This window comes from Leopardus geoffroyi, chromosome B3 (assembly GCF_018350155.1).
Source record: "Leopardus geoffroyi isolate Oge1 chromosome B3, O.geoffroyi_Oge1_pat1.0, whole genome shotgun sequence".
Taxonomy (NCBI): domain Eukaryota; kingdom Metazoa; phylum Chordata; class Mammalia; order Carnivora; family Felidae; genus Leopardus; species Leopardus geoffroyi.
In genome coordinates this window covers 41,590,897-41,605,522 of record NC_059337.1, presented here as the reverse complement: position 1 = coordinate 41,605,522, position 14,626 = coordinate 41,590,897, and the positions used below count along the sequence as shown (strand labels likewise).

The 14,626-nt window shown below is 37.4% G+C and overlaps 1 protein-coding gene across 9 annotated transcripts in view; it reads left to right on the top strand.

The window, feature by feature from the left end:
* Positions 1 to 14,626, top strand: part of USP3 (ubiquitin specific peptidase 3) — a 114,216-nt gene that overhangs the window by 47,615 nt on the left and 51,975 nt on the right. For all 9 annotated transcript variants that reach the window (XM_045449467.1, XM_045449466.1, XM_045449472.1 and 6 more), the window contains 5 exons: positions 5,698 to 5,781; positions 7,901 to 7,982; positions 9,207 to 9,289; positions 11,557 to 11,670; positions 14,381 to 14,494. In XM_045449467.1, the coding sequence (XP_045305423.1) occupies positions 5,698 to 5,781; positions 7,901 to 7,982; positions 9,207 to 9,289; positions 11,557 to 11,670; positions 14,381 to 14,494 (477 nt within the window). The remainder of the gene's footprint in view (positions 1 to 5,697; positions 5,782 to 7,900; positions 7,983 to 9,206; positions 9,290 to 11,556; positions 11,671 to 14,380; positions 14,495 to 14,626) is intronic.

Genomic DNA, 14,626 nt, shown 5'->3' with positions numbered 1-14,626 from the left:
TTTTGGGGACAGAGAGAGACAGAGCATGAACGGGGGAGGGGCAGAGAGAGAGGGAGACACAGAATCGGAAACAGGCTCCAGGCTCTGAGCCATCAGCCCAGAGCCCGACGCGGGGCTCAAACTCACGGACCGCGAGATCGTGACCTGGCTGAAGTCGGACGCTTAACCGACTGCGCCACCCAGGCGCCCCTGTTTATTTATTTTTGAGAGAGAGAGAGCACGCAGGCAGGGAAGGAGCAGGGGTAGGGGATGACAGAGAGAGGATCCAAAGTGGGCTCTGCGCTGACACTGTAGAGCCTGATGCAGGGCTTGAACCCACAAACTTTGAGATCATGACCTGACTGCTTAACAGACTGAGCTGCCCAGGCGCCTCCAGAAGAGATGTTTAGAACTTGTTTACTTTTTTTTGTTTTAAGCTTATTTATTTGGGGGGAGAGGAGTAGAGAGAGGGAGAGAAGAATCCCAAGCAGGCTCCGCACTGTCAGCGCAGAGCCCAACACAGGGCTGGAACTCACAAACCATGAGACCATGACCTGAACCAAGATCAAGAGTTGGATGCTTAACTGACTGAGCCACCCAGGCACCCCAGAACTTGTTTACTTTAAATCCTTCTGTCTGCCTTGGGACTTTTTAATACCAATATTAGTGGGATAGTTTCCAGTTTGAAATCAGTGTCTTCAGCTAGGACTAAGGCAACCAGACAACATTTAAATTCTCATTTATATCCTACTTTTGCTACTTGTTATCTTTTGACTTCTGGGCCAGGGAGGAAGAAGAAATCAAAAGGAGTTGGGGCAGGTAGAGAAGCCTGTGCTGTGAGGCAGCTCTTGGTTACACAGAGGAAGGAAACTAACAATTCTTGATCTCTGCCACATGCCAGGCACTCTTAGAAGTTTTGACCTATAGAAGTAGGTGCTTTCCTTTCAAAATGTCATCATCATCATCATCAAATAATAGTGGTAAATTATTTGTTATCAAATCATGTGGTAAATTCAGAGAGTATAAAAATTATAATCTTAAAGGTAAGTGTCCTTAGTGACTGTAAGAAAACCTAAAATTGGCTCTTGAGAAATAGGGGCAGTTGTGAAAACATTAAAAAAAGTTTCAAACCAGTGAAAACAACACCAGACAAAACAAAAATGATTTCTTATAGTTCAATAAACTATATGATATTGGGTAGTAATATAGAGTATTAGAGCGGGTAGTGTCCTAGATACCCTTTAGATTAGCAGTGCTACCACCAGAAATAATACAAGTCATACATGTAATTTAAACTTTCCTAATAGTCACATTAAAGCAGAAGAAATAGGTGAATTGATTTTAATTGTATATTTTATGTAACCCACTTGTTCAAATAATGTGTCAACATGTAATCACCATAAAATTAGAGATCGTTTGTATTCTTATTTTTACATGAAACCTTCCAAATCCAGTGTATATCTTACACTTACAGCACATCTCCATTCAGATGCTAAATTTTCATTAGAAATGCTTGACTTCTATAAAAATTGCAGTTAAAAAAAGTAGATTCTAGGGGTGCCTGTGGCTCAGTTGGTTGAGTGCCCATCTTCAGCTCAGGTTATAATCTCACAGTTCATGAGTTCGAGCCTGCATCCGACTCTGTGCAGACAGCTCAGAACCTGGAGCCTGCTTCGGATTCTGTCTCCCTCTCTCTCTGCCCCTCCCCCACTTGTGCTCTGTCTCTTTCTCTCTCAAAAATAAACATTAAAAAATTTTTTAAAAACCAATTTCATAAATTGGTGATGATTCATAGCATTTGCACATATATACTGAACAATTTTAATAACCACATCCATGATACAGTCTCCTTCAGAACACAAATATTTTCAATATGTATCATACAGTGGAATAAATACAAGGGAATTTTAGTAAATTTTTTATAGTAAAAAAATTTTTTTTAAGTTTACTGTTTTGAGAGAGACAGAGTATGAGTGGGGTAGGGGCAGATAGAGAGGGGAGAGAGAATCCCAAGCAGGCTCTGCACCATCACTGCAGAGCCTGATGCGAGGCTCAAACCCACGAACCATGAGATCATGACCTGAGCCAAGATCAAGAAAAGGACGCTTAACCAACCGAGCCACCCAGGTGCCCCATAAATTCAGATTTTTGATCTCACATAGCTGGCCCATTGTCTGTCTTGATAGAAACTTTTTCCTATCTACAGTCGTTTGAGACAAAACATACCCACAGTATTAATTGGTCAGTATCTCTTGTGAAACTCATGTAAAGCTAAAAATAAAAGTACTTGCAATTTTTCAAATGTTGAGTTGATTGACTTTAATTGTTAGAAAAGTCCTTTATTCACTGACACTTGCTTGGTGGGTCAATTTAAGATCTTTTACATTTTGGGGGTGCCTGGGTGGCTCAATTGGTTAAGTGTCCAACTCTTGATTTTGGCTCAGGTCATGATCCCAGGATTGTGGAATTGAGCCCTACATCAGGTTCTGTGCCGCGCGTGGAGGCTGCTTAAGGTTATTTCTCTTTTAGAAAAAAAAAAAATTTCATATTTTGTAAAATCTCTTTTTAATCTTTTCCTCAAATTTTAAATCCTAATTCCCTTAATGAAATGATAATTTTTTTTATCTCTTCTAAAAATGGTTTTTTTTCTTGAGCAAGAATCTAGGCCATTTTATAGTTGGCCAAAATTATAAGCTCAGATCCTTTACTAATCATTGAGACATTTTTTTGTTGTATGTTTAATTCTGATTTCATGAACTGCTTTAAGTTTTGTCTGTTGAGAGGCAACTTCTTATTAAATGAATATGCATTTGCTGAAGGTGACTCTTAATATTGTCTACTCCATTATCTTGAAACCTTTTTAATATAACATTCATTTTGCTCTGCTGTAACAAATTGTAATTGCCATCCTTTGTAAAATTTGTGACATAACTTCTCTACTTGATACTGCCTCATTAGTGTGCCTTCATGTGAAAGTTAAAATTTTTTTCATAATTTTTAAGCTAGAAAAAATTATTATAGTTAAAATAAGTATTTCAACTTAACTATCAATTACTGTTTACATAACAGTAACTCTGCTGTCTGTATAAAATATTCACATAAACATTGCAGTGCTGCATTGTTGCATAGAAAAATAACTAACTCAACCATTCTGTTGACATAAACCAGATTGGTAATATGCTAATGTGTAATACTAGAAATGACACATGCACCCATCATGTGATGTAATAATAAAAATGAAACATAGTTTTACCAAAACCATAAAATTGTGTTTAGTGGAAAAGTATTTTGTAAAAATACTTCAGATGTTAAGTGAAATTTTGTATCAGTTGGAATTTTTTAAAAATTAAAATTCAATTATTCAGTTGCATCAGTCACATTAGCACAGCAGTAGAGTCTTGAGCAACTTATTTAATTTTTTTTAATGTTTATTTTTGAGAGAAAGAGAGACAGTATGAACGGGGTGGGGGGGCAGAAAAGGGGAGACAAAATCTGAAGAAGGCTCCAGGTTCTGAGCCATCAGCATAGAACCTGACACGGGGCTCGAACTCACCAACTGGGAGATCATGACCTGAGCTGAAGTCGGATGCTTAACGGACTGAGCCACCCAGGCACCCAGCACCTTACTTACTTTAATGATGAAAGTTCAGAGAGATGAAGCAACTGTATCCAGTTAAGCCAGATTTATTTAGAATGGAGCAAAAGCATAAGTAAATCTATATTTCAGTATATGAAAGTGTTACTTTAACAAATGTTATTTTACATTCTAGGCTAAATCCATATTACACCAAAAAGAATTACTTTAATAAGAAAAAAAAACCAGTTATTTAGTTTAACTGGACATAGTTTGTTTAAACAGAACAACAACTTTTTTTGTAGAGGTTAGAGTTTCCAGTTAGATATTATTAGATATTATGGCTTAGGGTAAATATATGAAAAGTGATCTAAATTTACTCTTAGACGTTGCTCCCCAGTTGAACACTAGCATTTAACATTGTTATGAATACTGAGTATTTTATTTGTAATACATGCATAAATTTATGTAAACATAAAATGAAAATGTAAGGAAGAATGTAGCAGTGCAGTTTGATTCTTCAGTCAATGCTTAAGCTTCATGGAGGAACCAAGTGATTTAAGCCCAGATTCACAGAGTAGACCTTAACCCTCTTAACCTTTATGCTGAGAAGAAGCAAGGAATTAAACCTTTTCACTAATTTAACTTTTTATGTTTTTATCATAAAACTGATAAAGAATTATTCTCCTGCCATTGCTGGTTCTTTGGTCATAGAAAAACACTCCAGGATGTAAAAGGTAGCTTTTACTGTTTGTGTACATGTTAGGAAACTTGGAGAATACATTAGAGACTCATGATTGACAGCATAGGTAGTCAGTTAATGGGGGAAGGGGTGTTAAATAATTACATATATATTATTATTTTAGAGTTTTCAAAAGCATCACTTGAAATTTTAACTTCTGTAAATAAGAGACACAAGCCATGCTTTTTGTGTGTGTAATCTTTTTTTTTTTCATTTCTCTCCCCCTTTTCTTCTCATTTTTTTATAGACTGATTACAGACATGTAAGACATATTTTTTGGATTCTGCTGAAATGACCTAATTTTTACTAGTTGCTATGCATTCAAAGTTTAATTTGCTCAGAATGGCAGCATTATTGTCATTATTCTTTGGTAGTTAAAATAGTGGTTTTATACAAAGCTGCTATTCAAAAGAACATATTGGTACTAGCTTGTAAGGTTTTTTGTTGTTGTTGTTAAAATTGGCTTTATTCCAGGAAAAAAATTGAATGCTAATGTACAAGGTAATGTCTATTACATATGAGTCCTTGTAATTGCTTACTGACTTGCTAAAAACACACACAATATCTGTTTTGTTTCTTAATTTTTAACAGTGTTGATTTTTTTTTTGAGAGAGAAAGTGCATGTGGGGGAGGGGCAGAAGAGAGGGAAGGAGAAAATCCCAAGCAGGTTCCATACTCAGTGTGGAGCCCAATGTGGGGCTCGAACTCATGACTATGAGATCATGACCTGAGCTGAAATAGAGAGTTGGATGTTCAACTAGTTAAGCCACCCAGGTGGCTTAAAGAACACCTTAACATCTTTCTTCAAAGCAGTTATCAGTTTCCTAAAAGGTGTAGCTGCTGTTTATTTTTGTTTTCTAGCACCTCAGAATGAAGATTCTTCTCAACCATCTGAATTCAGTTTATTTTAGTTAAATTGTTTTAAATGTATATCTTTTAGTTTAGTTTTTTTGTTTTTAATTTATCCCTACCTTTTCCCTATTTTTCACTTAAATGTTTCCTCCCTGCAAATTCCCATTATTTTGAGTTGGGAAATATCACCTGAAAGCTTTAGGCTTGAGGCTATGTGAATCGACTTGGTGCTTTTCATTTTCTGTGTATTATGCACCACTAAAAAGAATGTAACACCTGTAGCAGCTTATTTTGTTTTTGAAGGAGAAATTGAAGAGCTTTTGAGTAAAAATGTGAAAAGAAGCTAGTGATCATTGCCTGCATGGCTTTTTTTAAACGGCTTTTAAAAAAACATTCCATTGTGGATTCCAAGTTCTCTTTAAACTTACCACTGACAGTAACTGCCTGCAGAGCCATGTGATCATCTTGGCAGCAGCCAGGCCTTTTAGTGATTTCATTACTGTGGTTTCCTCAAGCTCTTTACACACATTGATTAATATTTTTCTTGCAGTTATCGCTGTGATGATTTTGTGGTTAATGACACCAAGCTGGGACTGGTACAGAAAGTCAGAGAACACTTACAGAACTTGGAAAAGTAAGTAATAGGCTTTGGGAAAGGAAGGGAGATAGAATGGGGTTGAGGGGTTGTTTAGAATTTTTGAGTGGGATTTTTCTTAATGAGTTCCATAACTTCCATTATGTTTTTAGTGTGATTGAAATGTTAGTGAAGTAAACTTTGGGTTTACTTTGGATATCTGAAACTGTGCCCATAGTTAATGGTCATAACTTAGCATTTATTTCATTTAATATTTATCATAAGTTATAGCCAAGAGTCCATGAGCCTTTTTTTTAATTTTTTTTTTTTTTCAACGTTTATTTATTTTTGGGACAGAGAGAGACAGAGCATGAACGGGGGAGGGGCAGAGAGAGAGGGAGACACAGAATCGGAAACAGGCTCCAGGCTCTGAGCCATCAGCCCAGAGCCTGACGCGGGGCTCGAACTCACGGGCCGCGAGATCGTGACCTGGCTGAAGTCGGACGCTTAACCGACTGCGCCACCCAGGCGCCCCCATGAGCCTTTTTTTTAAGTTACTACCCATCAGTGTATGTATGTATGTCCACACACACATATATGCATATATACATATATACATACACACAATGGAGTATTACTCGGCAGTCAAAAAGAATGAAATCTTGCCATTTGCAACTATGTGGATGGAACTGGAGGGTATTATGCTAAGCAAAATTAGTCAGAGAAAGGCAAATATCATATGACTTCACTCATATGAGGACTTTAAGACACAGAACAGTTGAACATAAGGGAAGGGAAGCAAAAGTAATATAAAAACAGGGAGGGGGACAAAACAGAAGAGACTCATAAATGTGGAGAACAAACAGGGTTACTGGAGGGATTGTGGGAGGGAGGATGGGCTAAATGGGTAAGGGGCATCAAGGAATCTACTCCTGAAATCATTGTTGCACTATATGCTAACTAATTTGGATGTAAATTTTAAAAAATAAAATTAAAAAAAAAAGTTATTACCCATCAATTTATAAGCTACTCAATTTATTTGCAAGGGGAATTTTGGAGGTGTAAGGAAAGGACATAAAATGATAGAAAATCATTATAGAGTTACCTTTGATATTCGAAAATCCTTGTCAAATGTTTTATGAGGTCTTCTTAGAAGCACTAGAATTTATGCATTATTTTTAAGGGAAATTAGGTTTGTTATATTATTGTCCCTTTGCACCTGTATGATAGCACAAGATCTTATTTTCTTCTTTTCCTCTTTTTTTAAAAAATTTTTTTAATGTTTATTTATTTTTGAGAGACAAAGAGAGGGACAGAGCACGAGCAGGTGAAGGACAGAGAGAGAGGGAGACACAGAATCCGAAGCAAGCTCCAGGCTCTGAACTGTCAGCACAGAGCCTGATGCAGGGCTCAGACTCACGGACAGTGAGACCATGACCTGAGCCGAAGTCGGATGCTCAACCAGCTGAGCCACCCAGGCGCCCCTCTTCTTTTCCTCTTTTGTGAGGGGCTGTGTCACTTGAAATTACAGTAACTTGTGAAATGCTTTGCCATCATAAAGAAATTACAGTACTTATGTGAATAGAATTTTTTAGCTCTAGCAAGATAGGTTGTTATTCAGATAAAACTCCCTGAATCCAAAATTGAAGCATTAAACAGAAATCTAAACAGTGATGGCTTTGAAGCTGTACGAATAGAAATGGCTCTGGAATGGCTGCTGATGCTAGTGAAATTTGTACAAATCACCCCTAGTCATCAGGTACCATTTATTTTATTTTGACAGTTGATATTAAAAGCTGTTGTATGAACATACCAAAACTAGGTGGAAACTTAAATGTAAAGGCAATACAATATTTTTAAATCATATAATGAGAGAAAATAGCCTGAGGTCTTTGAGTAAAACACGGTATAGTTTTCATTAACTGAAGTCTTTATGCATGTCTTACTGACTAAATAGATTATAAAGCTGATAAGGGAAGAATTGATTTCTTTAAAATCTGAACTAGTTAAAATACTTGGAGTTTAAGTACTCTTTGGCCCCTCTCATTTCAAGGGCTTCCTCCCTTCTTGTAATCTGAATAAAGCAACAGAAGCCCTGTCTAGGATTAGAGGCAGAAGTACAGGCTGTGTAGTATGTGTGCGTCAATGTCTTTTTTACTATCTGTTTTTGTTTTAATAGCTCCGCTTTCACGGCTGACAGGCATAGGAAAAGAAAACTTTTGGAAAATTCATCACTAAACACCAAGTTATTAAAAGTAAATGTAAGTAATTAAAATTTATGCAAATGTAGGAATTGGTTTAGACCTAGTCACTGTTTTTGTTACATCTCTAACACTAATGTTGGTCCTTATGAACTTTCATAAATGTATGCCTTGGATTTGGAATATTTTACGAAATGTTTGCCACTTGTACTAATGATTCTTGATGTGACTAAATACCCCAGTGAGTCCATCTGTCATTGCCTTCCTTCCATCAGGATTACTACTGTGTTCCTCTCCCTTAGCAAGTGTTCATTCTGAAAGCCTAGTCATGTATCTTATTACTCTCTTCCTGAAGATCCCAAAGTTCTTTGCTTCCTTCTGTTAAAGGTCCTAAGTGCAAATTCTATGGATCTGAGGTTTTGGTAAGTTTTGTTTCTTAGGACTTCATTAATAAAAGTCTATCATGAAAGAATATGCTTCCTCATTCTGGTAACCATCTGTTACCAGATGTATGAGCCATGAATAAATTAAAAAAATTTAACGGTCGCTAAATACTTATAAATACATCAGTAATTTTGCCCTACACCTGCCTCTCTGCTGTCATGCTAGTTATGTTTAGACATGCACTTAATTGAAGTGTTATGATTTTGTGCAATAAAGAGCTTAAAGTGTTCCCTGGCCATCTGAGTTATGGGCAGAGAGGTTTTGTGTTGGATTGGTAGATTCACTTCTAAGGTGTAATATTTAGATGTCATGGTGCATTTGTAGAGTTAATCAGAAAAGAAAGCCTTGGTCTTTAAGGGAAATTCAGGTAGCGTTTTAAAGACTGATATCCTGTTGCTAGGAATACATGTATTGGTCTTTTATGCATGGCTTAGAGTTAAAAGTTTGGGGACAGATTTATTTGAGGTGTATATGTTTATATTTTTCAATTTGTAGTAGTTTTAATAAAATCTTGTAAAAGCATTCAGTCTTAAAACTTTATTTCATTTAAGGATCTTCCTGGTTTTTATATCGTGTACTCCATGGTATTTATTAATGCTGATTTCCATATAAGCTTCCACAGGGTACTTACATTGAGAACAATCCCAGGATCAAAAGTAGGCTTTTAAAAATATCTGGATACTTAGAGAGTAGAACGAGAGTTTGAAATATTCATTGGACAAAAAAGGACCAATTCCAAATTGGTTTGATGCTAGAGTTTCAAATATAGGCCTTTGCTTTGATGTCTGACACAGCCTTCTCTTGGTATTGCTGATGGCCTTTTCTTATCCCATTTTACAGGGAAGCACCACTGGCATTTGTGCCACAGGCCTTCGGAATTTGGGGAACACATGTTTCATGAATGCCATCCTTCAGTCACTCAGGTGATGTTCAGATCAGAGTTAGTTTCTAGCAAAATGGTTAGGAGCAAAGGCTCAGGCTTCAGATTTTACCTCTGCCACTAGCTCTAGTCATGTGGCATGTTATCTCATTTCCCTGTGCCTTAGTTTCCTCATCAGTAAAATTGAGGTTAATAGTTCTGCCTCACAGGATGGTTGGGAAGATTAAATAATATAATTTATATAAAGTGTTTAGAACAGTGTCTAGCAGTAAGTAACTGTCAGTTGTCATTATTTATATCCTGTTGCTTCTTGAATGAACTAGAGCAGAGGTCAGAAAACTTTTTCAGTAAATGGCCAGATAGTAAATACTTTAGTCTTTGCATCCCACACACAGTGTCTCATATCTTCTTCTCTTCCCCCTCTCTTCTACCCCAACCCTTTATAAACATCTCTTTAAAAATGTAAAAGCTTGGTGGGGAGCCTGGATGGTTCAGTCTGTTAACCATCAGACTTCAGCTGAAGTCATGATCTCACAGTTCATGAGTTCAAGCCCTGCATCAGGCTCTATGCTGATGGCTCAGAGCCTGGAGCCTGTTTCAGATTTGTGTCTCCCTCTCTCTCTGCTCCTCCCCACCATTTCCTCCCTTCCTCTCTGGCTGCCTCCTTCTCCCTCCCTCCCTCCGTCTCTCTCTCTCTCTCTCTCTCTCTCTCTCTCTCAAAAATAAATAAACATTAAAGAAAATCTTTTTAAATGTAAAAGGTCACTGGCCCAGGATCAGATTTGGCCTGTGGGCTGTAGTATGCAGACCCCAGGATTATAGGGAACCTTGTTCGGAGTTGAATCTGATTATAGTTGAGTCTTTTTTTTTTTTTTTTTTTTTAGAGAGAGTGCATGAGCAGGAGAGAGGGGCAGAGGGAAAGAGACAGAATCCTAAGCTCAATCCCATGACCCTGGGATCATGACCCGAACTGAAATCAAGAGTTGGAGGCTCAACCAGCTGAGCCACCTAGGGGAGTCTTATGTTATTTATTTATTTATTTAATTAATTATTTAACTTTTTTTTTTTTTTTTTTTACATTTATTCATTTTTTGAGAGACAGTGTGAGTGGAGGAGGGGCAGAGAGAGAGAGAGAGAGAGAGAGAGAGAAACAGAATTGGTAGCAGGCTCCAGGCTCTGAGCTTGTTAGCACAGAGTTGGACGTGGGGCTTGAACTCACCAGCTGTGTGATCATGATATGAGCTGAAGTTGGACGCTTAACCAACTGAGCCACCCAGATGCCCCTATTTATTTATTTATTTTTGAGAGAAAAGGATACCGAGCACAAGTGGGGGAGGGGCAGAGAGAGAAGGAGACAGAGAATCTGAAACAGGCTCTGAGCTGTCAGCACAGAGCCCAACGCAGGGCTTGAACTCACCGACCGCAAGATCATGCCCTGAGCCAAAGTCAGATGCCTAACCGACTTAGCCATCCAGGTACCCTGCCCCCCCATTAGTTGAGCTTAAATATGATCATAAGATCAGATGTTTAGAAGATCTTTAAAATGTAAGATAAGTAGTAAAAATAAAATACCCAACAAGGTTGACCTCAGTTATATAGAAGAAATTATTTTGAAAGCCATATACTTGTAGATTTTAATGCGTCATCAAAGGCCAGAATAAATTATCGTCCTAAGGCCACCTTGCTAATAAGGAACAGAAATCATACTTGGTCCCACCTTAAAGATACTATCTCTTGACTTACCTAGTTTTTTTCAAACAAGAAACTCAAATCACTGCAGAATTCTCCTTATTACTCTGTACTGTATATCTAAACAATATGGTTGGTTTCATGGTTTGTTTTTATTTGAGGAAATTATTGAATACCTGGAAACAGGCACCCCCCCAAAAAAAATGGTGACAACCTTTGGGGGAGGGGAATTGAGGATATAATGAAACATTTTTTAAAGTTTTATTTATATGAGTAATGTCTGCACCCAACGTGAGCTTGAACTCACAGCCCTGAGATTAAGAGTCACATGCTGTTCCAACTGAGCCAGCCAGGCACCCCAGAAGTGAGGAATTTTTTTTAAAGAGATTTTGCTTTAAGCTCTTTGTTCATTTCTACAAAGTCACCTGTTAATACGGTTTTCTTAGAGTAAATGAAGAAACTTAATGAGGAAACTCAAAGCAATTTCTTGAGAAAGTGAAATCACATTTTCAAAATTCACATGTGGGTTTTATACAACTTTCTTTACAGTCCTAGTAAATTCTTTTTTTCTTTTCTTTTTTTTTTTTTTTAAATAATTTTCTTCCCTTCCTTTTAAAATAGTAACATTGAGCAGTTTTGCTGTTATTTCAAAGAACTGCCCGCTGTGGAGTTAAGGAATGGGAAAACAGCAGGAAGGCGAACATACCACACCAGGAGCCAAGGGGATAACAATGTGTGAGTTCTAAGAATATGTCCTTTCTGGCTTTGAGCTACAAAACAAGTGACTCTTACTGGTGATTTCCATTTCATTATGTGAGTTAATAGGCACATACATTTTAAAACACTCTTCTAAAAATTGTGTTTAAGTATGTAGCTGGTAATCTTAATAATTGTTGGAATTCTTTTATTTCTGTTTACCTAATGGGAGGATAAATTTAGCTCTCTACTTATTAAGTCTTTGTGGATTTGAGCTCTCAAATTGACATCTATATATGAAACACAGTTCTAGGTTTAGACCAGCATGAATATCATTAGCCTTTGTGAGTTGATTTGTCTTATAATAGTAGATAAACCTCTTTGGCTAATAAAATTAATTTGTAGTCCTCACATTAATTATGGGGCAATGCAATCAATTTTTAGTTGACACGGAGAAGGGAAAATTGACAAATGATTATTGAGAACCGATATGTATGCAAATTTAGTGCAGCTGTGCTCTATTTGGGGTTCAGATAATCTCTATTATCTATTATCAGTGGGCACATTTTTTCATATTTTAACATTACTGAAATAAGGCTATGTTTTATAATTGATATATATTTTAACGTAATATTCTTTCTGCCTGCCCATTCCTGCTCCCACACACCCCATCCCCACACATTCTGAAAAACCATTTTACGATCTGACATTATTCTGCTTAAGAGGCTCAGGGAAATTACGATAGAACATGTTAGAATAGTGTACAGTTTGCATAGAGCCAAAATACCAGGGAACTTTAGAGCCAGGCATTGGAGTAGGGAGTAGTCATACCACTGTAAGTGATGTCTTAAGAGTTTACTTTGCTAGCAGCATATAGAATGAACTGGAAAAATGCCTGCATTCAAGGAGACTTCACACTTTATAGTATTTGGGTTGGAGGGGATAGCAGTGAAATAAGGAGGAAAAAATACATTTTCAGAAAAATTAAGGCACGTATGAGTAGTACTTGATGCATTAGTGTCTTTTAGGGTTTAGTTATAAATTGCAGAAATTATCTCTGGCCATCTTAGGCAGAAAAAGAATTTATTAAAAGTCTGTTGGTAAGCTATTACCGGATGGGTGGAAAATCAGGTCTGGCATCTAGACATCCAGAACCATAGCCACAATCACCCCATGGAACTATCCCATAAGGATATTACTGTCCTCTAACACACTTCCCATTGTGACACCAGAGTTCCTGTTGCCAGCACTGCTGGAGTTGAGTGCTGGGTGAATGCTGCGGTTTCTGCTATTATTGCTGCCTCTTACTCCAGGTGATGTTCTTTGTCACCAGAAGGAATTTGCCACTGCCCCAGCTTCTTCGCCTCACTAACTTCTGCTTCAAATAGGCAGGACCCAGGCCATGTACCTGAGTGCTGGCTGCAAGGTGGTTTGAGAAAGCAAGTATCTGGGCTTTCCAACTTCCATAGTGGGAAGCAGGCTCTGACTCTTACCCAGACTCTTAACGTGGGGAATTCCTCAAATACAGGAAGAAGGTTCAGGTACTAGGAAGCAAAAAATATGGTTTGTGAGCACACTACTGGGTGACAAAGGTTGAGCTATTAGTGAGATTCTCTGAGAAACCAGTCAGGTGTCTGTGAGGATGGTAGGTGTATTGACAGACACAGGTATTGAAGTTGTTTGGTGATGTTTCAGTTTAACTGGTTATTGGAGGTGTTTCATTCTAGCCACCTGCATAGGAAAACAAAATTAATAGTGACTTAAACAACTGTTGTTTATTTTCTCATGTAAAAGTTAGAGATTATCCCTCTAGGGCTGTTTGACACCATCATCATGCTCCTTCTAGCTTTCTGTTCCACCAACCCTAGGGTAGGGCTGTCATCCACATCGTTCAGAGTGGTGCTGGATCGCCACCATTTTGTCCTTCCAGCTAGAAGGAAGAAGGAAGGGATTAATGACGACTACTCTTTCTCTTTAAGGAAGTTTCTCAGAAGTTGAACACACTCAAAGTTTTTTATTCCAGGAGTTCTTACACCAAGCAAAAAATTGGAAGTTCTGTTCCTATGAGAGAAGAGAATGGTTATTGGGCTGTAGTAGGGAGAGTATAGAGAGCAGCTTTAGTGTACATTGGGTTTGAAGTGACAAAGGACATTCAGGAGAAAATTCCCCTTGGAAACTGGAAAAACCTGACTGAAATGTGGTCATGAGAGAATCTGGCTTTTAGATTTGGATTTGGGAGTCATGGTGTAGAGCTGAGTGTTGAAGCTTTGTGGTCAGATGAATTGTCTCAGACAGAAATGAGCCGATTCTCACACACTGAGGTCTGGGAAGTGCTCCTTGTAAGTGGTAAGAAGGAAAACTACAGGAAATGGAGAAAGAGATTCTGTTACTTAAAAACTTAAAAAGTTTTTTAAAAATGTACATTTTGAAGTAATTTGTAACTTCTCTATTGCTTTATTGTACAAGTATGCCATTACTCTGGCACACTCAATGTTCGTTGTGGGGTTAAAAAAACCTAGTTTTGTCTATAATTGCTGCTCTTTATGTGGGTTTTTGAGATGCTCTTACTTAACTGTCAGAATTAGGTTAGAAGAAACCAAACCCTTTTTATGTTTTCATTTTTTTAAATATATTTATTTTTTTTAATTTACATCCAAGTTAAGCATATATGTTTTCACTTTTATTATGAGTTGTAGCCAGTTGGACATTATGCATTGAAATAGTAGCCTCTCACTTTCTTCTTTTCCAGGTCTTTGGTCGAAGAGTTTAGAAAGACACTCTGTGCTTTATGGCAAGGTAGCCAGACTGCATTTAGCCCAGAGTCCTTATTTTATGTTGTTTGGAAGATCATGCCAAATTTTAGGTAAGTATTACTTAATGAAGCATATTTTAAAAATCAGTATTAGTCTTCATACTATTCCTGGAACAATTTCCTATGAAGCGGTGGTATTCTAAATAATAAAGACTGGCTTTATTTTGTTTTGTTATTAAAATG